Consider the following 22,538-nt stretch of genomic DNA (forward strand, 5'->3'; position numbering starts at 1 on the left):
ACTCTCGCAAAGTAAAGGACCTGATGGAGCATGTAGCCAGGGCTACCCACAATTTGGATATCCAAACTGAGGACATAGAAAAGAGGTTGAGGAGAGCAAATGTAAGAGTCAAAGCAATACCGGAAACGGTTGGGGACGCAGAGCTTTCCTAGACAATACGACAAATCTTTGCAGACCTGGTAGACGAGGCGGATCTGGCAGAAATCAAGGTGGACCCTATACACAGAGTGGGACCAGAAAGAAACGAACCGGGTGCTAGAGCAAGAGACATCTTGGTAGCCATGCACGATTACATTCAAAAAGAGAAAGTCCTGGCCGCCGCCAGAAGAGCAAGTGATCTCAACTTCAATGGTTCCGCTATCCAATTATTCCAAGACCAATCCCAGGTCACGCTCACCAAGAGAAGGATGATGCATCCAATCGTGCAGGAGCTAACGAAAAGAGGAAGAAAATGCAGATGGACATTCCCATTCGGCCTCATGTTTGAGCTGGAAAGCAGACAAAGGAGAATTACTTCGATAGAGGAAGGAGTGAATACCCTGGGAATAGAGCTTGACACAAACTGCAGCGAGGCCCACAGCCCAACATCAGAGCACTCGAAAAGAAAGGCGTGGAAATGGTCCACTCAGGAATCAAAGAGGAAAGCAAGGAAAAAGAGGGGCCCAAGAGGCCCAGGTGCCTCGCCAGGAAATAACCAGCAACAAAACGACTACCCAGAGAGGGGCACCCCCACATAAAGGCACGTCAGCGGGAAGGAAAACAGAACAAGAAATACCCGGGAGGGGTTACATGAAAAGACCACAGTGGGAAGGAATAGAGGGGGGACTCTTGGCATTGGGGAATGGGTCATGGGCGAGAGGAAGGGATCTCAACCCCCGAGGAGGAGATTTGGGAGGAGCTAGAGGCCGGTTGAGCCAACCCAGCAGTGTGGGAGTTGGAGGGGGGACAAGGAGGGAAAGGCGAGGGGAGAAAGGGGGATACCACCCCAGACACTCAGACACGAGAGGAGAGGGGAGAAGAGCGGAACAAGGGGAAAACCGGGTCCAGATCCAGTTACACACGCTCATAAACTAAAGCAAGCAGCTAGTAAATCTCCAATTAATGGCTAAGTTTACAACACTAAAAGTTCTATCACTAAACATCAAGGGCCTAAACTTGCCACTAAAAAGGAAAACACTTGAACACTATCGAGAGAAGCCGCAGACCTGATCACTCTGCAAGAAACCCACATACAAGATAAAGGCAAACATAGGTTCCGGCTGCAAGGCTTTAACCAAATCCAGCAAGCAAACGATGAGACAAAAAAAGGGGGCGTCTTAATAGCAGTAAGGAACAAATCGGACCTTAAGATCCTAGAGGTCAACAAAGACACCAAAGGGAGGTTCGTAGCCATACTCCTCCAGGGAAAGGGAGAGATTATCCCTCTGACCTCCATATACTCTCCTAACTCAGGACAAGACCAATTCATCCAAATGACACTAAGAAAACTGGAGGGATTTGCGAACTGGAAAATAATACTCACCAGAGACTTTAACATGGCATGGGACCCTAATAAGGACAGGAGCGCTAGAATCTCCTACTCCCAAAACAAACCCTCTAAGGAAATGTGGGAAAAAAATTGACAACCTATCACTAGTTGACGCCTGGAGGGAAAAGAGAGGGGACACAAGGGGCTACACATTTTACTGCATATACACAGGTCAGCATCAAGAATAGACAACATTTGTCTCTCAAGATCCCTGCTGGGGCAGGTGGCGGACATAGAAGTAGGAGCAATACCGCTATCTGGCCATCCCCCAATCACACTGAAAATTAGAAGGAAACGAACCACATCGGGACTATGGAAATGGAAATACCCAGTTTACATCTTCAAAGATGAGACCCTGAGAAGGGAATTATGAGAGGGAATAGAGGACTTCTTCTAGACCAACAACAATCGGGGGAATAAGCCCTCCCATGGTATGGAACGCAGTCAAAGCCACGAAATGGGGAAAGACGATAGCAATAAAAGCCCCAAGGGACAGGGAGCACAGACTCCTAGAGGAGGACCTAGAAGGCAAACCAAAGGTAGTTATACTTAGGGTGGCAGCAGGGACATCAGGCAAGACCTGTAGGGAATACAGGGTGATTAGAGGCCAACTCGAAATTATACAAACAAGCTGCGCCGAGCGTGCCTTGACACATCTTAGATAGAGATATTACATGAAAGCAAATAAAGCAGACAAGCTCCTAGCAAGAATGCTGAGAAAAGAAGAAAAAGATGGGACCATTCTAAAATTTAACACACTAGAGGGGGGAAGGAAGATCCGATCAAGCATCCATTACAAGGGAATTTATGAAATACTACTCAACCTTATACAAGACAGCGGTTTTAAAGAGCGAGTCCCAACTAGAATATCTGAAACATTGTAGCTTACCAAAAATAACAGACCAAGAGAGGTCACTACTAGAGAAAGATAGGAACATAGAGGAGGTCCGCAACGCCATCTCGCCGCTCCCTCCCAAAAAAAGCCCCAGACCCAGACGGTTTTACGACCAACTTTTACATGCAATTTCGGGACGTCATGGCCCCCCCACCTAACTGCCCTTTTCAACAGGCTTGGGGGAGCAATCACTCCCTCAATGGAAGAGGCGAAAGTCATATTACTGTCCAAACCAGGCGAAAGACCGGTCACAATGCGGCTCATACAGGCCGATAGCGCTCATCAACACAGATGCTAAGATCTTCACAAAAATCCTGGCAAACCGGCTGGAATATCTCCTCCCCCATGCTGAAAGACCCCAATCAGTCAACCTTCATAAGACAAATACATAATACCACCTGAAGAATCACCCACATAGTCGAAAAGGCAGCTAAAGCGCACAAACCAGCACTATTGGTAGCACTAGATGAAGAAAAAGTCTTTGACAGAGTACAGTGGAAACTCCTATTCCACACCATAACCAAAATTGACTTTGGGGAATCCTTTATGGCCAAAATAGCTGCCAATTACAGTAATCCATCCTTCCCTACATCTACTGATCAATGGAGACTTGTCGGACCCCATCACAGTAACAAGAGGAACGAAGCAGGGCTGCCCCCTGCCCCCGCTTATATACACCGTACCCCTAGAACTCCTGTTGAGAAAGCTAAGAGACAATAAATACATAAAAGGAGTCTGCTTTGGAGGTAGGGAACACAAGGTGGCAGCGTTTGCTGACGACATGCTACTAATGTTGACAAATCTGGAGAAATCCCTACAGGCCATGGACGAAGTACTAGCCCAATTCGGAGAGGTCGCTGGCCTAAAGATAAACACATTCAAATCAGAAATACTGAACCTATCTGTTCCTCTGGAAAAGGAAAAAGTACTCAAATACAGCTTTCCATACTTTTGGGCCTCTGACACTATAAAATATCTAGGAATCCATATCACTAGAATTGAAGCCCATCTATTCAACGCAAACCTTCCCCCCACCCCCATATTGACGTCCACTACGAATTTGCTGCAAGGTTGGAGCCCTCTAACCATCTCCTGGATGGGAAAGGATCAATATATTGAAAATGGTCCTCTGACCAAAAATGCTACATGTATTTATGGCCCTCCCCATAAAGATTCCCAAGTCATTCTTCAGGGCCACTCAAAAACTCACAAGACGTTCATATGGGAATGTAAAAAAACAAGAATTTCAAATAAGGTAATGCTATTACCTAGAAGCAAGGGAGGGATGGGCGAGCCAGACCTGAAAGCCCATTACCACGCAGCACAAATAAAGGTCATTGGGGACTGGTCAAGGGACCATTGAGGGAAAAAGTGGAGAGAAATGGATAGGGAAGTAGTGGGGGCACTCCTCGAGGTGGTCTTCTGGATACCTAGGGAGGACAGACCCTACAATATGTACTGTAGCGAAATAGAAACCTTGGTAGGGAACTCTTTCGATGTGTTGGCAAAATGCTTTAAGACTACCTCCTTTCCGTCACCCCTCACTCTGAGATTTAAGAGTCCACAACTCACGCCAGGAATGCCCAGGAAGGGCTACACTAATTTTTTTTGTCACAAGATGAGGGACATGTTTGAAGGAGGGGAGATAAAACCCTTCCCCAGTGCAAGCTGGACTTTGGAGTGGGGCAAGGGGAGAGATTCCACTACACCCAAATGAGACACTAGCTCCAGAACTCTAAAATAAAAGAAGCAGCAAAAAGAGATTTGACCCTATTTTAGAAATTCATTACTACTAACGCAGGTGACAAACACATAGTAGGGGCAATATATGGCCTAATTAAAGAGGGGGAAAAGAAAGGGAGAGACGCTTCATGGCCAAATGGGAAAAAGAGATGGATCATACAATTGTCTTCAAACAATGGACAGGACTATGGTTAAACATCCCCAAATTCGTCACTGCAAATACAGGAAATCTGGATAAAAATGATGTACCAATGGTACCTTCCCCTCACCAAAATATCTTCAGTCTACCAGACGAAATCCAGACGGTGCTGGAGGGAGGTGGGGAGGAGGGGAGCTAGAGACACATCTGGTGGCAATGCCTGAATGTCCAACCGTTTTGGCTAACAATACAAAAAGCAGTGAAAGAAATACTAGGGGTGGGAGGGAAATGCAACCTTGGTCTGTTCATAATGGGCCTAGGGGGAAAACTGGAAAGCCTCCCCATGAGAGCACAGCGCAAAATATACGTGATACTAGTAATGTCGGGGCCCTGCTAGTAGCTCGCAAATGGAAATCAAAGACAGCACCCACAGAACATGAATGGTTGGGGAAAGTATGGGAATTTGTTGTAATGGAATGGGTATCATGCACCGTCTGAGGAGACCACCAAACATTTCTTATGGACTGGGACCTAGCGATGACATTTCTAGGAAAGGATGCCAAAAGTGATTGGTGCCCAAGGAATATGCAACTATTGGGAATAACTTAAACTCTCATCCCCACCCGGAGAAATAGAAACGTCAACAAATCAAAGGACAAAGAGCGCGGTAATAGGGAGGGGGAAGGAGAGATAATAATCCTGAAAACCAAGAGAAGAGAAAGGGGTAAGAGATCGAGCCCAACAGGGGAAAAACTGAATGAGCGAAACCAAATGAAGGATAAAAACTGAAACTATCCAGACTGGGGAAAGGGAGTAGGGAGTTGGGGGGCAGGGTTGGGAGGAGTTGAGACTGGTCAATGGGGTGACTGTGGAGGAGAACGAATGTACGAATCTCCTGTAAAATTTGGCAAAACCAAGAAATTATTGCAATGCTTTCAAGGAGGTTGGATTGGACCATTCCAGGACTGCTTTCACCTTTTGAACGATTCATTTGAATGCCTTTGTTGGTAATGTCATAGCTAAGGAACTCGACCTCTGTCGAGTTGAAGACACATTTATCTGCTTTAACAAAGAGGTGTTGTTCTCTGTCGTTGCAGTACGGATTGGACGTGCATTACATGATGGTCGTAGGAGTCCGAATAGATCGATATCGTCCAGATATATGATGACACACTGATCCAAAATGTCTTGGAAAATATTAATGAAATATTGGAATGTAGCAGGTGCATTGCAAAGCCCAAACTGCATGACAGTATACTAGAATTAACCATATCTTGTTTTGAAGGTGGTTTTCCATTTGTCCCCGTCACGGATGTGGATGAGATTGTAGGCCCCCCTCAGGTCAAGTTTGGTAAAGATCACTTGACAAACCCAATCGATTCAATAAAACAGATATGAGCGGCAGGGGATACTGGTTCTTTAGAGTGATGGCATTTAAGGCCATGTAATGAATGCAAGATCTCAAATTACCCTCATTCTTCAGTACGAAGAACTGCGAAGCTGCCAGTGATTTGGAAGGTTGGATAAAGCCATTGGCTAAGGATTTATCCAGATATTCCTTCAAAACCTGGTCTTCCTTGACAATAAGGGACTATACACAGCCACTGGATATTTTGGAACCTGTGATCAAGTCTATAGGGCAGTCGGTCGTACACCCGATGAGGAGGCAGCAGTTCAGCTCTCCCTTTGTCAAAGACATAGGAGAAGGTTTGATATTTGTTGGGAACCCCACTAAAGGTGGATTTAGTGATAGCACCAACAGAAGAGACAGACTCGATCATAGCCACACATGGAGTGGCAGGCATCCCGGTCTCTACCCAGAAACAGTGGGCGTGGCAGAAGGCGGAGGCAAAGAAAACCGCCTGTTATTCCTTGTCAATGAGCAGATTGTGTACTTTCAACCATGGTATACCTAAGAGCACTTTGTACTGAGGTGCGGAAATGAGATCAAAGGAGAAGTTTTTTTGATGTCCTGTTTCGGTCGATATCATAATGGTTTTGCTCTGTTCAGTCACTAGACTGAAAGCGAGGGCTGTACCATCCACAGCATTAACAACCTCGGGTATGGGGATACCTAGCTGTCGAGCGTATTTAATATCAGTGTAATTACCTGTAGCCCCGAGTCGATAACTGCTTGAACATGCCATGGATTCCCTCCGGGTAAACAAAACGATACTGATAAATACATTGGAGAAAGATGAGCTTAGAACTGGGAGTCCAGTGGACAATCACCCGACCGAGGGACCCCTTCTACTGTCGTGTTTTGGCATTCCCCTGCTTTCCTACTGGTCTTTTGGGGCACGTCCGTATAAAGTGATAAGCTGCCCCACTGATAAACACAGATTGGAATTTCATCTGTGCTCTTTTTCTGCACTGGAGAGGGGACCCCGAACAGTACGGATCTGCATGGGTTCAGCATCAATAGCGGGTATACTAGACGATTTTGGTCTGCTGCTTGGAGGTAAGAGCGTCCTCTTTTCTCCCCTTCTCTCAGCCTTTCTAGCATCGATCTGTAAAACAAGATAGAGTAATTCTGGAAGTCCCGCAGGGACCACCGGGACGGTGGCAACAACGTCTTTCAAATCCTGACAGTCCTTTGTAGAAGACGGCAGCTTTCTTCACTTCCGGCCATCCCGTCTCAGCAGCCAACTTGTCAAACCGAGTCAAGTAAGCGAACGAGGATGAATTGCCCTGTTTTACACCAAGAAACTCGAGATTCATAGCCTGTGTCTTGTACCTGATATCAAAGGCTCTACTCATGATGGTGGTTAAGGCATCACAGTCATACAAGAGATGATAGTTGGATTCCAGTAAGGGATTGGCGCAGGCAGCCGCCGTACCTCCAAAATTGGAAAGAACAAAAGCAGCCTTGGTGGTATAATCTAGGAAGAACGTGGGACGACACAGAAAGTGCATCCTGCATTGATTAATAAACTACCTGGGTTCCCCCAGGATTCTCTCTGGAGGAGCCAATGGTAACTGAGCAGGCAACAGAACTGAGACCGGGTTTTCTACGGGTGCCGGGTATGCAGGTGCAGATCCCCCCACATACTCTGCACCCTGAACAGGAAGGGACACTGTGTCACATAAATCCATGCCCAGACGGATATCAGAATGTGCTGTATTCATATCGTTCTGCAGGTGCGCTACCATTTGTAGCAGAGAGGTTAGCGTGTCAGCAGTGTCCATTGCTTCTAATTCCGTCATGTACTTACAGAACAGAAGGTGAGAAGATACGAGGCTACGGGTAGGTCTGATATGGCTTGACAGGTGTTTCAGCCTGCCAACTCTGAGAACCCTCAATCTGAGGGTCCCCTCTATAGATGGTGACCTTTCTTATGAAACGCTGTTCTGTCCGTTACAATCTGACGGACAAAACTGATGTTCATACAAAAGAGCAGATACCACCAGGTATACACCACACTGTGGAAAGAAAGACCAGATGTTGTTAGAGTATGTTCTGAACGGGGATATAAAGAATGTGATACTAGAAGGACTAACCGGTATATGCCTGCTTGTTGCTCAGGAAAAGGAGTGGAATAAGTCTGGTGGAATCACCTGGCATCTATGTCTGGAGAATGAAGGCAGACGTGAAGGACTGAATGAAAGATCAGAAATCCTATTGGGTGAATTGGAAAAAGGACCTACCTTGGGTTGCACTATGATGAGACCAAGGAAGTGGGATTGGTAAGGCCTAGAAGCAAAAGGAAGGGTAGTTAGTTTAAGTTAGTGTGGACCTGCCCCCAGGCAGAACGAGGATGCACTCATGACTAATGGATATACGCTTTGTGTGATAACTGCATAGTGTACATGGAAGTCCAGAGCAAAGCGTAATATCCAGTTGATCTAACTAACCAATTCAACACTGTTTGATCCCACAATGCAATAACGTGCAGTGACTAGGTTCCAAGACGAATGCAGATTAGGGTTAAACCAATAGCAATCCGTAAAATCGAAGCATAGGTCAGACAACAAGCAAGCAATAAACAAGACAAAGGGGAATCCAGAAGGCAGTCCGTTGAAGCAGAAATGGGTCAGAGATTTTAGGGCGGAAGTTATAGTACCGTGGAGTAGGAATCTGAAGGTCGAGAATGAATGCCAAGATCAGGAAAACAAGGAAGTCAAACCGGAAACTGGGAGTCACAGGGTAGCCGCAAGAGTACTAACTTCAATTAGTAGCACCCAGAATTGGCATCCATCCACTTTTAAGGAGCATGGTGATACGCGATGACTTATCGCAGTGTTTCCTGTTTCCAGGACAACGCAAATGTAGACGTTGTGGACGCAGTCCGGCTAGACACACCCGAAACTGGCAGAGCCACCATGGCAACCGACGGGAACGCAGGGGAAAACTTGAAGGGCCACACTGCCTGTGTAGCGATGGGCGCACCCTGCAGCAAAGTGTGACAGAATCCTACATGGTGTCTGCAGTGATGGTGACATGGGACTCACACAGGGGTGACTCCAGAGAGTGAGGGATGGAATCCCACTTGGCGTCGGCAGAGATGGTGGAGTGGGACTTGCACAGGGTGTCTGCCGAGAGTGAGGGATGGAATCTGTGGTGATTATAGCGATGTTATCACTCCTTCTCTGGCGAAACTCTCCTCCTATATGCCCAGAGAAGGTCAGCCGCTACCTGACCCAGAACCTGTGGGTGGCTGCCTGAGGGAGGACCATATGTGGGAGACACAACATTCATGGGAAGGAAGGAGTATCACTGGCAGGAACATGGTATCCCCCTTCCCACTCAGGGTATGAAACCAACCCCTTGAATTACCAATCCTGTATGGCCTATTGTGATAAAGATACAGTCCATCCACTTTGCTTTGAAAGTAGGGCTCTTTCAAATACTATTTGCAAAAGGACTGGGACGAGGAAGATTACAAGAGCCATACTGAGCGCTGAATCTGCAGAACTAGGGATGCGCTCAAGTGGTTGGATGATCTAATAGGTGCCGGGACATTTAAAACCCTGGCACCGTGAGGAAGTCGGAGAACCACTACACCAGACAAGGGTTGGGAAATGAGGAAGAAGCCAGCTGTAGCGGGGAGCAGGAGACCTCCAACTGGCGCCGTCACGAGAAGCTCAGTGGTCGAAGGTACGCTGCACGGCGGCCTGCATCAGGAGATGCTGTGGAGAAGAGGCCAAGGCATAGCGGGTACCGGAGTGTGGACAGGACGCCAACCGAAGGAGGAGGTGCCCCGCTGGTGAAACCAAAGAGCGCAGAGAACGCAGAAGTCACCACTAGAGACCAGTGAGCTCAGAGATGGGAATTCTGAGCTCACTGGTCTGTAGTGGAGGATTCTGCGTTCTCCTTGCTCATTGGTTTCACCAGTGGGGCACCTCCTCCTTCTGTTGGCATCCTGTCCGTTCTCCGGTACCCGCTATTCCTTGGCCTCTTTGCCAGGGCGCTTTGCAATGTGTACCGCATGCTGAGGAGAGACAGTGATATTCATAGGGTGAACCTGAGCAAGTGATCCGGGACGTCAAGTGCATTAAGGAATGAAATGAATGAAAGGGGGCGTCGACGACTCAGTGGCTGAATGAGTCGGACTGTTACATGTGGAGGAGGTCTTGGCAGGAGAGTATACCAGGCAACCTGTTGCGAGTCTGGGACCCACACCAAACCATAAAGTGAACATTGTGAAAGCTCTAGCAGGAGAGTATACCAGGCAATGTGATTGTGTGTCTGGGACCTGCACCCAATTGAGAATAAACTGTGAGAATCAAGAAGAGGAATGACAACCTCTTAGGTGTGTGAAATCTAGGGGAAGGGACCCATACCTCCTGGACTGGGGTGTCTGGCCTGAGTAGGGGGAGAATCCCACATAGTGTCTGCAGAGATGGCAGAGTGGGACTCGCAAATGGTGGCTACAGACACAGGGTCTCTGCAGAGAGTGAAGGATGGAATCCCACATGGTGTTTGCAGAGATTGTGGAGTGGGGCTTACACAGGGTGGCTGCAGAGATTGTGGAGTGGGGCCCACACAGGGGGTCTGCAGAGAGTAAGTGTCTGCAGGGATGGTGAAGTGGAACTCGCACAGTGTGGTTCAGGGAGTGAGGGATAGAATCCCACATGGTGTGTACTGGGAACAAGGGCCATGCAGTGTTTCTCATAATGCATTATTTTACTATAGGATTTGGGTAGAGTGCATTGTGCATCATGTTAAAGTATTCTGAGGGTGCTGATTTGTCGTCTTATGTTGATGGTATCCACTGAAGCTCTAATGTGGTGCATGTGTACATTGCACTGACCATTTTTTAGTAATTTGACAGTGTCCATTTAACCTCTCTTTTATAGAATGTTGGCATGTCCATTGTCATTTTGCACTATTTTGAGAGTGTCAGATGTGCCTTTTACTGTTATGGTATTTTACGGCTGCACAATCTTTCTCTCATTGTTCTAGTATTTTAGAGGTGCCCATTGTAGTTCTTGTGTCTTTTTCTTTTCTCAGCCGCTCCCACAGATTCTGAGTCTACCCTCGAACTTCACAATGCCACATTTTCGTGGGTGCCTCCAGACCTGGCTGCTGGTAATGCACATCTGCACACCGAGGAGCAAGGACGCAAAGGGGCCTTGGAGGCGGCCATCCAGCACCTAGCAGTGAAAAAGGTGAGTGGAAGCTGAGGGTGTGCTGAGGGGGGGGCACGCCATCTGGGCAAGGGGTGAACGGCGGCGCAGGATGCAATGGCAAGGAGAGACCACCATAAAGAAATGGGAATACACCCTAAATACTCTTAGTGAGGCTAGCTTGACTAATATGACGTCCGGAGATTTCTTGACAGGCTGGTGTCTCTGAACGACCATCATGACCGGCTGAGTATGTTATAGATACTGACACATCACCAGTGCTGCTGGCCTCTCAGAGGCGCTGACTTGTATAATTATGTTTCAGTTTGAGAATAATGTAACAAGGCTGTAAGAGATAAACCTCAGATTTATTGTAGAGCGCCCCCAGGTGGTTGCACACTCCATAAAGTCAGCAATACACTACCGACGCTGTTCTCGAACTCCCAGGAGCTCGAGAACAGCCTCAGTATCATCATGGAATGTACAGGTTACATTGCACAGATTACATCACAACATCTCCACCCACCATAATTAAAAAAGAAACCAATGTAGGTGCCAACTGGCATCTTGAACCATAGCAGAAGAAAGAAAAAGGAACAAGAAAACAATGTAGGTGCCAACCGGCATCTTGAACTATAGGAGAAGAAAGGAAGAAGAAGAAGAGGAGGGAGAGGAGGGGAAGGGTGAGAGAAAACCTAATTGTATATTTAAAATAAAGGATACACTGAAATGAGCACGGTCTTCAAATGATCTGCTTCTGGCCCATGTTACAGAATAATCCAAGGTGGCTGGCATAATGGAATGTTTAATAATACACATAAGCCTTCTTGAAATTCTGCAAGATTCTTCTATTCCTGGATGACATTCCTTTTCCACAGGTAACATCCCCAGTGTTATCTATATCCATATGTGCGTTCAGTCTTTGATTTCCCTTTCTCACTTGATCTTGACCCTCAACCACAAGTGGCGGCGGTACAATCTTTTCCTCACCCTTCTCTGACAATACTACATCATCACATGACTATCTCTTGCCATCTTCTAATACCACTGATTTCTCTGTCGCTCTCACCACTCTCTGCGGTTCTCTAAATCTAGGTAATCTTTTCAACAATCTCTTGGGTTCTCTCACACAAATCCAGTCCCCTTCCTTAATGTTACTTTTCTTCACATATTTGTTGATATCATAGTATTCTTTTATACTTCCTCTGTCTCTCACTTTCCTCACAACATCCTCCATATCTATTCTCTTGTGGCTCTTTGATGTTAACCACGCTGGTCTCAGTCTATTTGATGCTGTTCTGCCTCTCATCATGGTGAAAGGCTCTTCCTCTGCAGCCAAATGTGGAGAGTCATTCTGTATGCATATAACACCTCCTTTAATGTGTCCTTCCAAAGTCACGAATTTGCTATGGCCAATTGTATAATACTTTTTATAAAGCCATTCATTCTCTCCACCAATCCGTTTGTCATTGGATGGTATAGTGAGGTGACCTTATGTTCAATATCTGTCTTTCAGAAAAGCTTGCATCTCTTCTACCATGAACTGAACTCCATTGTCAGATATAATCTCTTGCAGATCTCCTTCTCTGAACACATCCTCCAAAAACCTCACACTCCTCTTTGTGGTGACTGTGCCTTCCATAATACCCCATTTAGATATATAATCCAATAATACCACTATGTATATCTTCTGAGCCTTCAGTGTTTCAAAAGGCCCTGTGACATCAATGGCCAATTTTTTCCATACCACATGTGGAATCTGAACTGGCTGTAGTGGTGTGACATTCATTCTCTTACTCTTGTCACTTACCACACATGTCGAACAGTTTTTCACCAACTCCTCCATTTCTCTCCACATTCCCGGCCACCAATAGTATTCCCTCACTCTCCTCTTAGTGGGATTTCTACCTAAATGGCCTTCGTGTGCTAAATCAATACATTTCTTCCTCAAAGACACAGGTGGAATAATGCGGCCACCTTGAAACACCCATGTGGCATCTTCTGAAATCTCGTCCTTTATCTGTACATAATCTTTCACTGGTCGATCTTCTTCCATCCTCCCTGTACCGCTTGGCGAAATAAACCTTGCTCCACATCTTCTGCAGATACTCTGCTCCATTCTTATTTTTAAATACTAGACTCAATATGCGCAATAATGCACCCTGTGTCCATTTCATCATCCCTTACATCTTCTTGTCCACCTTCATCCCAAGGCAGTCTTGAGAAACAATCCGCTACTTCATTAGACTTGCCAGGCGTATACACAACTTTTAACATTGAATTGCATCACATCTAAAATCTATCTCCGAATCCTGGGTGATACCAAATGTGGGCTCTTGTGTTCGATAATCTTCTTTTAGTTCTTCCCTGGAAGCTGCTGAACCCCACAGTCCCTCACTGACTGCTCTGTGTCCTACTGATATAAACAATTTCAGCAATACTTGTGTCAGCCTGGGGGGGAAAGGGGAATTGGGATAAAATAACAAAAGGCACAGGTTCTCTTCTTGCTTCACGGCTTGGCTCCCTGCACAACAAGTCAAATGTTATTGCATACCTAAAGCCCAACACCAACTCCAAACCTCCCTTCCTTCCTTCCTTCCTTCCTTCCTGTTAGCTGTGAAACCTCTGCTAAGGCTTAGAGGATAGTGTTCGTATAATTAGTTTACAAAATGTGCTTGGATTACATACATTTCTTTTCTTAATTTTTCTTCTATTTCAAATAGAATATTTCCAAAGCAAGTTGTCAGTTCAACAGATGTCTTTACACACTTTGTCTCTCTCTGACTCTTTACTTTGGCATACAAACTTGCTATGCAGTCATTTTAAAAACGTTCAGAGTTTTCTAAAAGTTTGACTTTGTCTTGCTCTTATTGTTGTATTCCTTTGCTTTAAATGTTTTTTTTTATTCTTCTAAACTACAGAAGACAGAATGGGAACTACAACTCCCATAAAGCCAATTTAAATGGCTGCCAGAATCCAACTAAAAACAAAATGCTTAAAAACTACTTTTACTTAGAAATAACAAGGAGTTATTACTCTGCGAGATCCCGTTTGGCTACCGTAAACAGTAAAGAGGAAGAACCTAATTTTTAGAGTTTGCCTCCCTTCCCGGAAGTTAACTGCGCAAGACGCGACTTTCTAAGCACTCAGAGGGAATGCACGCGTTCTCATAACATTGTTGGGAGTTCATATCCCTTATTTATTAATTTGCCGGCTTGTGTAGAGGGAAGCCGAAACTTGCAGTTGTTTTATTTACAATTCAGATTTGCAGACGCCTATTACTGAATGTCATTTTAATTCCAGAGAAACTGTAAAGTTACCGGCTTTGATATTTATGAGAGAGTCAGTAACCTCAAAGCGTCACCTTCCTCTCCAGTGCGCAGTGCTGAATAGAAGTGTAATTTCTTTATAAACTTTTGCCAGAAGATATACTTCACTTGTCTTGCTCCATGAAACATCTTTCACCACATCTTCCTAGACTCATAATGTACACAGATTTCAATTTACGAAATTAAAGTCAGCGCAGCTTAAAATGCTGTCTCAGGGGTATTTTTAAGTTCAGAGTCAAAGTGGACAACATTCAAATCACTGCGCTTCCACCAGTAAATTACAATGTTGCTGCTGTTCCAAAATCTTCAACCTCAGATCCAAAACTGTTCTTAGCTGTAGGCCTCAATGGAGCTGGAACAAAACCTGACTTCCTCCCAGGACATTCCAAAGCAGAACGTTACCGAGAGAAAGCACCATCTTGCCCTCGGTTACAGCCCAATCCTCCATCTTGAGAGCTGCCTGCTACTGATCTCTGAAAAAGGTGGTTAAGGAAAGTTGTGTGTATTTTCCTTTCTTCAAAACCCCATGCAAATTTCTGTACACAATTAAGTCTGCGCGAACTGCCACCCACACAAGACTTTGTACCCAGTCTTCCTCGAGCCCTGAAATCTTGGAATTCAATACATGAATCAAAGGTTTGTGATCCGTCCTTTGCTCTATTGGGAGACCCCAAATTAATCCTCTGAAATGCTCAAGAATCCACTTAACCCCAGTGCCTCATTTTCTATTGCAGAATAGTTTCGTTCGGCACCCTTCAGAACTCCTGAAGCAAGGCAATTGCTTTTGCCATCCTGAATTTCTTCTAGTACTCCACCTAAACCAACGTTGCTGGAATCAACTGAAAATATGCTGCAAGCTGTGAAATTGAATAATTTCAATTTCGGGGCACTGTTAATGCTTTTCTTAACATCTTCAAGTTCTTCTTGGATTTCTTCATAAGTTCTCTCATGTGCATCGTTTTGTCTGTGAAATGTGATATGATCTTGGAATAATATTCAATTAGACCCAGAAAGCTACGTAACTGATCCTTATTTGACGGGGCAGGCATATTCGATATGGTATCCACCAAGCTTCTCTTTGGTTTGATCCCCTCTGAACTTATGTCGTGGCCTAAATATATTATTTCTCTCATCTTGATTCTGCACTTGCTGAACTTTAGGGTGAGGCCTCTTTCCTGTATGACTGGTAACACCCCTAAAAGTTTGGCTCTGTGTTCCTCCTTAGTCAGCGCTGCAATCAAAGTCGTCCAGAAAATAATACACCCCCTCTAAACCTCCAAAAAACTTTTCCATCAATCTTTGGAACACTGCTGCGGCTGATGCCAAACCAAACAGCATTCTCCTGTATCTAAAATCTCCTAACGGCGTAACAAATGATGTCAAATGTTTTGATCCTTCATCCAGGACTACTTGATGATAGGCCGACAATAAATCCAGAGTTAAATCCAATATTTTGCCGACTTCATAGTTGTTAACATTTCCCCGATGTTGGGTAATGGATGCCTGTCAATCCATATGCCTGCATTTAAATCTCGTAAAGCAACGCACATCCTTATCAATTCATCAGGTTTTTTCACTATCACTGAGGTGGGGGCACTCTCCCTAAAGAATGGAATACACTACTGACGCTGTTCTCGAACTCCTAGGAGCTCGAGAACAGTCTCAGTATCATCATGAAATGTACAGGTTACATCACACAGATTACATCACAACAATAATCTCCTGACTTGGCAATAGCCCTCTCTCCTAGATGAATAGAAACTGGCACCTTGGTTGAAAGATCCCTTTGATAAAGAGCGATTTCCTTGATGGTATTGTGCACATGTTAATTAATTTAAAGCCTTTTTTAAGCGTTAATGTCTCATGCCAGACTACATTCAAGCTCTCTGCATGACCAAAGCAGACAAGAGGACTGGAGCAGGCGCGCAACGTGATGTCATTGAATAATTGGGCTACAGCCTTCCCCGCCCCCAAAATGTTCAGTTCAAAGGATCAGGAACATGGTCCTGGATGCATTGTCTTTCCTCGAGGAAAATCTGCTCAGCTTGGATGATCAAGCACTGCACGTTCCCAGAGTCAAAGCCCCGAGACACACAGGTTGCTCCCCAGTCTCTGCAGCCAGTGCCGTAATGAACCTTGTCATCAGCAGCATAGCCTTTCTTATGCATGATGGTGAAATTCCAACTGAAAGGCCACCACCAGTCACCTTGCAAATCTGTCACAGTTAAAGCGAGCAACACAATAAGGCACCCTTTGAAATATGTGTTGATACCTATAATGTCTAATAGCTTGATATGCTAAAAATTAAAGTTTGCTTTGATGTCCTTAGTTAAATGTTCTTAAAACCATACATCATAATACGCTGGAGGTTTGTGACGCATCTCCAAAACTGAGTTTTATTTTTATTGTGCGTTTTAGAGCGTTGAAAATAAAGTGGGTAGATAGATATTTCGCCTTTTGCATCTGATAGTTTTCCTTATAGGTACACGGATATTATTTTGGCTCAACATGGTGCTATAAGGATCTACATGTGGTCATGCTGCTTTACTATGCAATTTGTGTATTTTGCAAGTAAAATCTATGGGGCAGTATTATTTTAGGCCTTGACACCCAAAACTGAAATAGGTGTTCCAAGTAAAGTTTGGAAGAAGGTGTCCGTGCCTAAATTGTAGAGTGTGTTAAAATACCTGATTTGCTGTTTAGCGTAAGTGTGTGATCCAGTCCAAATTATGTAATCTCACGCTGACTTCAACTGCAAAAATTGGAGTGGTTATAAGTGATTATGTTGACACCCTTACAATAGGATAGTTTTAATAAGTGTAGGGGTAAATTGGTGTACCCTGCTGCTCCTCTGTTAGTGGCTCCAATACTGTCACATAAAATTGCATTATTGCTGCAATGACCCTCCCCCAGTCTTGTGACGCTTGATTTGACAGGCAGACATAGTCTCACCAGCCAGTCAGTGCACTAATGATTCTAGTATAGCGGGCTAACTGTGGTTGAACCAACATTACATGTTCTCCCCTGTTGCTCCCAGCCACTGAAGTTGCTTGGGAGGTCCAGAGTACTGCCCCACAATCTGCCATGTCCTTTTATGCTATGATATTGAGTCTTTCATTGCACACCATCTACCATTTTTGCACTTTTCTAGGCGCGAAATGGGACAAGGGGCTAATGCAGTAGCAGAGGGATCAGGCTAAGATTGCTTTGCTACAACATGGATGTGTGCGGATCTTAAAAGAAAGGGCTCTGTACTGTGAACGTTTTAGATATTTTGTCAGCTGTGTGAAGTAGTGGTTATGTGCGTTTCAGGTAGCTAAGGTACTAGTTTGTGTGATTGACAGAAAACGGAAGCGTTTTGCTTCTTTTTTTGCCACCGACTCACCAGAGAGCCAAAGACCAAAGGAGAGATGGACCAAAGGTCTAACTCTCAGGGGAACCAAGGACAGAAGAGAGTTCACTCGAGCAGCCAAGGACCAGAGGAGTAACTGACCATAGAGGTTCACTTTTACCTTAGTTTGACTTCATTCTATTTTTAATTTTGGCTGTAAACTGAAATTATTGAACTGGAGTACAATTAGGAGGCTGATGACTTGTGAGGAAGGCGCCGCAGCTTGAGGGTATTTTGTTATTTACCAGCCCACTGACTGCCCATGGCCATGCGAATTTCTATGACCAATGCCACCCACTACCTGCCCCTACCAAAACACTTATCAAGCATTAACATCAACCTTTAGCCTTCGAAGGTTATTTCTAAGCAGTCTGCTGAGAGTTAATGGCTTAACTACACTTGTAAATGGCTTCTGGTGTAATAAAAAATCTTCATCAAGTGTGCCTCCAGCCATTTGATTTATATGCACTGAACTCCTTTTAAAAACAAGCAGTCACAAAGCCAACAGTTTTGGGTTGAGGTATTAGAAAAGAATTTGCCAGTTAATGCCATCATATGCCTAGGTAATCACTAAATCTTTCAGCAGTTGGTATCTTATCGCAAAGTAATACCATTATATCAATTATATAAAAGTCTTGTAGGATAGAAGAAAATCAAAGTAGGGCCACAAGCTGAAAGGTAAATAAGCTGGCAGCAACTCTACAAATGCAACCAAGCAAGTCTCCAACGAGGACAAGTGATTACACAAGAAGAGGTAAGTTCTCTTAGACTGTACAGTACTTTAGGTTGAAGAAAAAGTGCAGCAGATAACTTCTGTTCCCGTGCAGCTCTGCAGATCTCGTTGTTCCTGGACCTCATTCGTGGGGACAAGAGGGAGGACGTCTGGGGACTCCTGCACTGCAATGGGATGGTCACTGCTCGCTACCGGCAATCTTCAAACAAGTGGCTGTTCGGTGTTTCAGCTCCTCGCATCTTCTGCAAATAGCACCACCATGGTTCCTGGCTGTCGAGATGGACTTTCCTTGCTTCTGGGGTCCAACACTCTGTTGAGGGTGCTCAGGCTCGGTCAGTCCTGCTTCCTGGGAGTCCAGAGGATCTTCTTGGAGCTCTTGACCAACTTAAAAGTAACGCACACAAACTGGTGTTCCTCTCCCTGGTTATCCGGTTCCAGCAGCGACTGCAGTGGATACTCGACCAGCGTTGAGAGGATGTCCAGGTGGCTTACTTTGGAGTTGATTGGTTCCACCAACTCAAAGGGAGAAGTTGTCCTTGCAGGAGCTTCTCTGTCGATACGAATTTGAAGTTTCAGCACAGCCGCAGGGTTTCACCGGTCAAACCAACGGTCCAGAAGTTGCAGCAGGTGTCTTCTTCAAGTTCTTCTTCAGATTCCTTCGTCCAGTGGTCGAATCTGCCCTCCAAGCCAAAAAGCCTCACCTTTTATGCAGCTTGCTCCCATTCATTCCAGCCTAGCTGTCAGTCACCCAGCAGGCTGGCTGTCCTTGCCGGCCAGCAAGCCGGCCAATCACCTAAGAGTGCATTCCTGTCTCCTAGGAGACGAAGCACAGGGAGTTTCGGGCACCTCCCTCGCTTCCTACCCCCGCCAGACACCCTGGAGCCAGAGGCGAGCTTCACTCATGAATCCCGCCAAAGACAAAACGAACAAAGGGACCAAACCTGGTTTGGCGCATAGCGTATATATCTCAAAAAGGACCTTTCCACAGAGAAATGGCGAAAAAAGAAGACAAAAATGGCATGGGTGCTTTACTGTGGCTGCAAACACTGAGAGCCAACTGTTTACCAGGCCCACGCCTGGGGTTCGGGGTGGGGCAGAGCCCAGGCCCGCATCAGCCACGGTTCCACGTGTGGAAGGCATGAACAAGATGGCGGCCAGGCAAGACCACCAAAGGCGGGAAACGATCCCGACCAGGACAGAAGCACGCCAACAAGGTGAACCATAAAGACGCAAGCCTTTGGCCAGGGCGGATTGGGGTTCTATGACTCCAGTCACTTGTACCACTTCATACCGACCATCACGAGGCAAGCACAGTACCATGAGGGGATGTACCCAAAGAGGAGCATGCAACAGGCCTTTATGCCGGTGCAGGATCACACCCAGCCCCGTTGCAAGGATTGTTTCTTCAAATTGTTTTTGACCCTTATGCGGTCCCCGCAGATGGCGAACATTCTTAAATGCTTAATTCAGGAAATGCTGCTACCCACACCGCCACCTTAGCCGGTGCCTGGCCAGCCCGCACCTCCACTACTGACAGTTCAGGTCGCAGTGCCTACACCTCCAGATCTAGCGCCGGGGCCAACTCCAGTGGCAGACCTAACGCCTACAGACCGAGGGGCCCCTTCTAATGCATGTGACCAGCCAGACATCGATGAGGAGGAGCAGGACACGCCTTCTTCGGCGAGGGAATTTCATGATAGAATCAATGGCCTAGCTGAATACCAGGGCATTGCTGGAGTTTGGTGTGCTGACGGAAGTACTCACCATCAAGGCGGAATCCAGATCTGCCATCCCATTGCAGAAGGACTTGGAGGCTCTGGTGATCCGCCAGTAAATAAAAGGCTAGATGTGAAATTCAGGCAGGTGGAGGGTGACACTCTGCTCTTGTAAGTTCATCCCCAGCCACTGTCGTCATTCATTGTGGTGGCGTCTATGAATGCCAAACCTCAGACCTCTACCACGAGCATCTCAACTTCAGCACTACTGGGCAAGGAAGATAAAATGCTCAAGGCCTATGGGAAGAAGGTGTTCTGGAATGCGGGGCTCCACCTCAGACAGGCCAACACTGATGCCATACTGGCGGCTGCTCATCTACGGCTGTGGAGGGAAATTGTAGACTTCCTCCCGGACATTCCAGCCGACAAACAAGCTTCCTTCAAGGCAGGACTCGCCAAAGCAAAACTTGTGGCACAGGACATCATGGAAGCCTTGGTGGCACACATAGATACAGCAAGCAGGGCAATCTGTGTGGTGACTGACATGCAAAGGATGTCATGGCTGAAGGCGACCAAGTTCAATCCTGATGTTCAGGACTGAATCCTAGACCTGCCTTTCAAGGGCGGTGACTTGTTCCATTCCACCACTGACGAGGAACTAGATAAGAAGAGCAGTTCGAAGACAGCCAAATCCATGGCCATCCTTCCCAAACCGGCAGCCAAAACATTTGCGTGGGGCCACTCTCGCTCAGACAGAGAGCGGTCCTTTGGCGCTTCTGCGGTTTTCAGGATCACCGGGCCAGACAACCGGATAGGTCACCCAGCCAACATAGGGAAAAACACTAGGAGTCTTCGCACAAGGGCTTTTTTCAGTCCCCCTCCCAGTCATCTGTCGCCGACCCAAAGAAGCATTGACGGCTCATTTGAGTTCCACAATACCCTAGTCGGGGGCAGGTTGACCCTGTACAGTCAAGCTTGGTGCACACGCTTTACAGACTTGTGGGTAATTTTGGCAGTCTCCTCTGGCTTTTGGCTTCCCCTACCGTCCCCTCCCACAGATTGGGACTCCTTCACTCTTAGCAGATGTAAGTTCCCTTGTGGAGAGCGAAGCGGTGAAGTAGGTTCTTCTTCCTGAGCAGGGTCAGGGCTTTTACTCCTGCATCTTTGCTCTTCAAAAAAAAGAAAACAGGCGGGCCTGCGAGTGGTCCTAAAGCTTTCCTTCCTGAATCTGTACCTACTTATGCAGAAGTTCAAAATGGTGATGCCAGCTCTTATAGCGGGGACGCTGTGTCGGGGGACTGGACGTGCTCTCTGGATCTGAAAGACGCATATTTACACATCCCCATAGTGCAGTCTCATCGCTCCTTCCTCAGGTTCCAGGTCATGGGATTGCACTTTCAATACAAGGTGTTGCCATTCGGCCTGAAATCAGCGCTGATGGTATTCACAAGATTGATGAACGTGGTGGCGGCCCTGCTCAGATCGGAGGTCCTCTATGTATATCCTTAACTCTATGACTGGTTAGTCTGAGAGGGGGTCCCTGGAGTAGGTCAGGTACTCCGCAGACAGACTCCTAACTCCACTCAACAAACTGGTGTTCTCAATCAACTTCCAGAAGTCTCATCTTTGGGGCTGCAGTGGGATACTTGTAAGCAGAAGCTGTTCCCCACCGGGAAGAAGGGTGGCAACAATCAAACCTTCTGTTGCTCACTTCCTCAGCAGAACAGTAACTACGGCCTGGTGTTACCAGCACCTGCTGTGAGTACTGGCAGCATGCCTCCTGTCCATCCCTTAGACCAGGCTGCAAATGAGGAGGCTGGACCTGAATTTCTTGGCATCCTGGGACCAGGTGTCTGGTCATCAAGGAGCCCTGGTCACTATACCCACTCACCTACAGCAGGATCTCACTTGGTGGGGGCAGGATGCAAACCTCATGGTGGGCAGACCATTCAGACGGCCTCCAGCGGATCATACGATAACCACAGATTCCTCACTCCAAGGGTGGTGCGCTACCCTGGGGACACATTCAGTACATAGTCAGGCCAACCAACACATTCTCATCAACTGGCTGGAAATGATGGCCATTTGGCTCGCATTCGAGTAGCAGTACAGTGTGCATTCGAACGGACAACACATCCAGCAGATACCCGCTCCTGATCAGGCTGGCCCTCAGCATCTGGGAGTGTGCATTTGCACAGAACATCTGGATCTCTGCGGTGCATCTGCCAGGATAATCGAAACTGGAGGCGAACAGACTCAGTCAGTTGGGCTCGGACGATTACGAGTGGCAACTGAACGAGAGAGTCCTTCAAGACCATTTCAACAGACAATTTTGCGACAGAGAGCAACCGCACTTGCCAGCAGTTTGCGTCCTGGGGCTTCCTCTGGGAAGCGCTTCAGATCCCCTGGGACGGATGTGGGCGTATGAATTTCCTCCTACCCCTCTCATCCACAAGGTTGTTTGCAAGATCAGGCAGACCAAGCGACTGCGTCTC

At 46.4% G+C, this 22,538-nt stretch overlaps 1 protein-coding gene across 1 annotated transcript in view; it reads left to right on the forward strand.

The window, feature by feature from the left end:
- Nucleotides 1–22,538, forward strand: part of ABCC10 (ATP binding cassette subfamily C member 10) — a 609,641-nt gene that overhangs the window by 101,629 nt on the left and 485,474 nt on the right. The window contains 1 exon segment of the mRNA XM_069608805.1: nucleotides 10,760–10,917. Within this exon segment, the coding sequence (XP_069464906.1) occupies nucleotides 10,760–10,917 (158 nt within the window).

The sequence above is a fragment of the Ambystoma mexicanum genome, chromosome 4q (genome assembly GCF_040938575.1).
Source record: "Ambystoma mexicanum isolate Mex_15411 chromosome 4q, UKY_AmexF1_1, whole genome shotgun sequence".
NCBI classification, from domain to species: Eukaryota; Metazoa; Chordata; class Amphibia; order Caudata; family Ambystomatidae; genus Ambystoma; species Ambystoma mexicanum.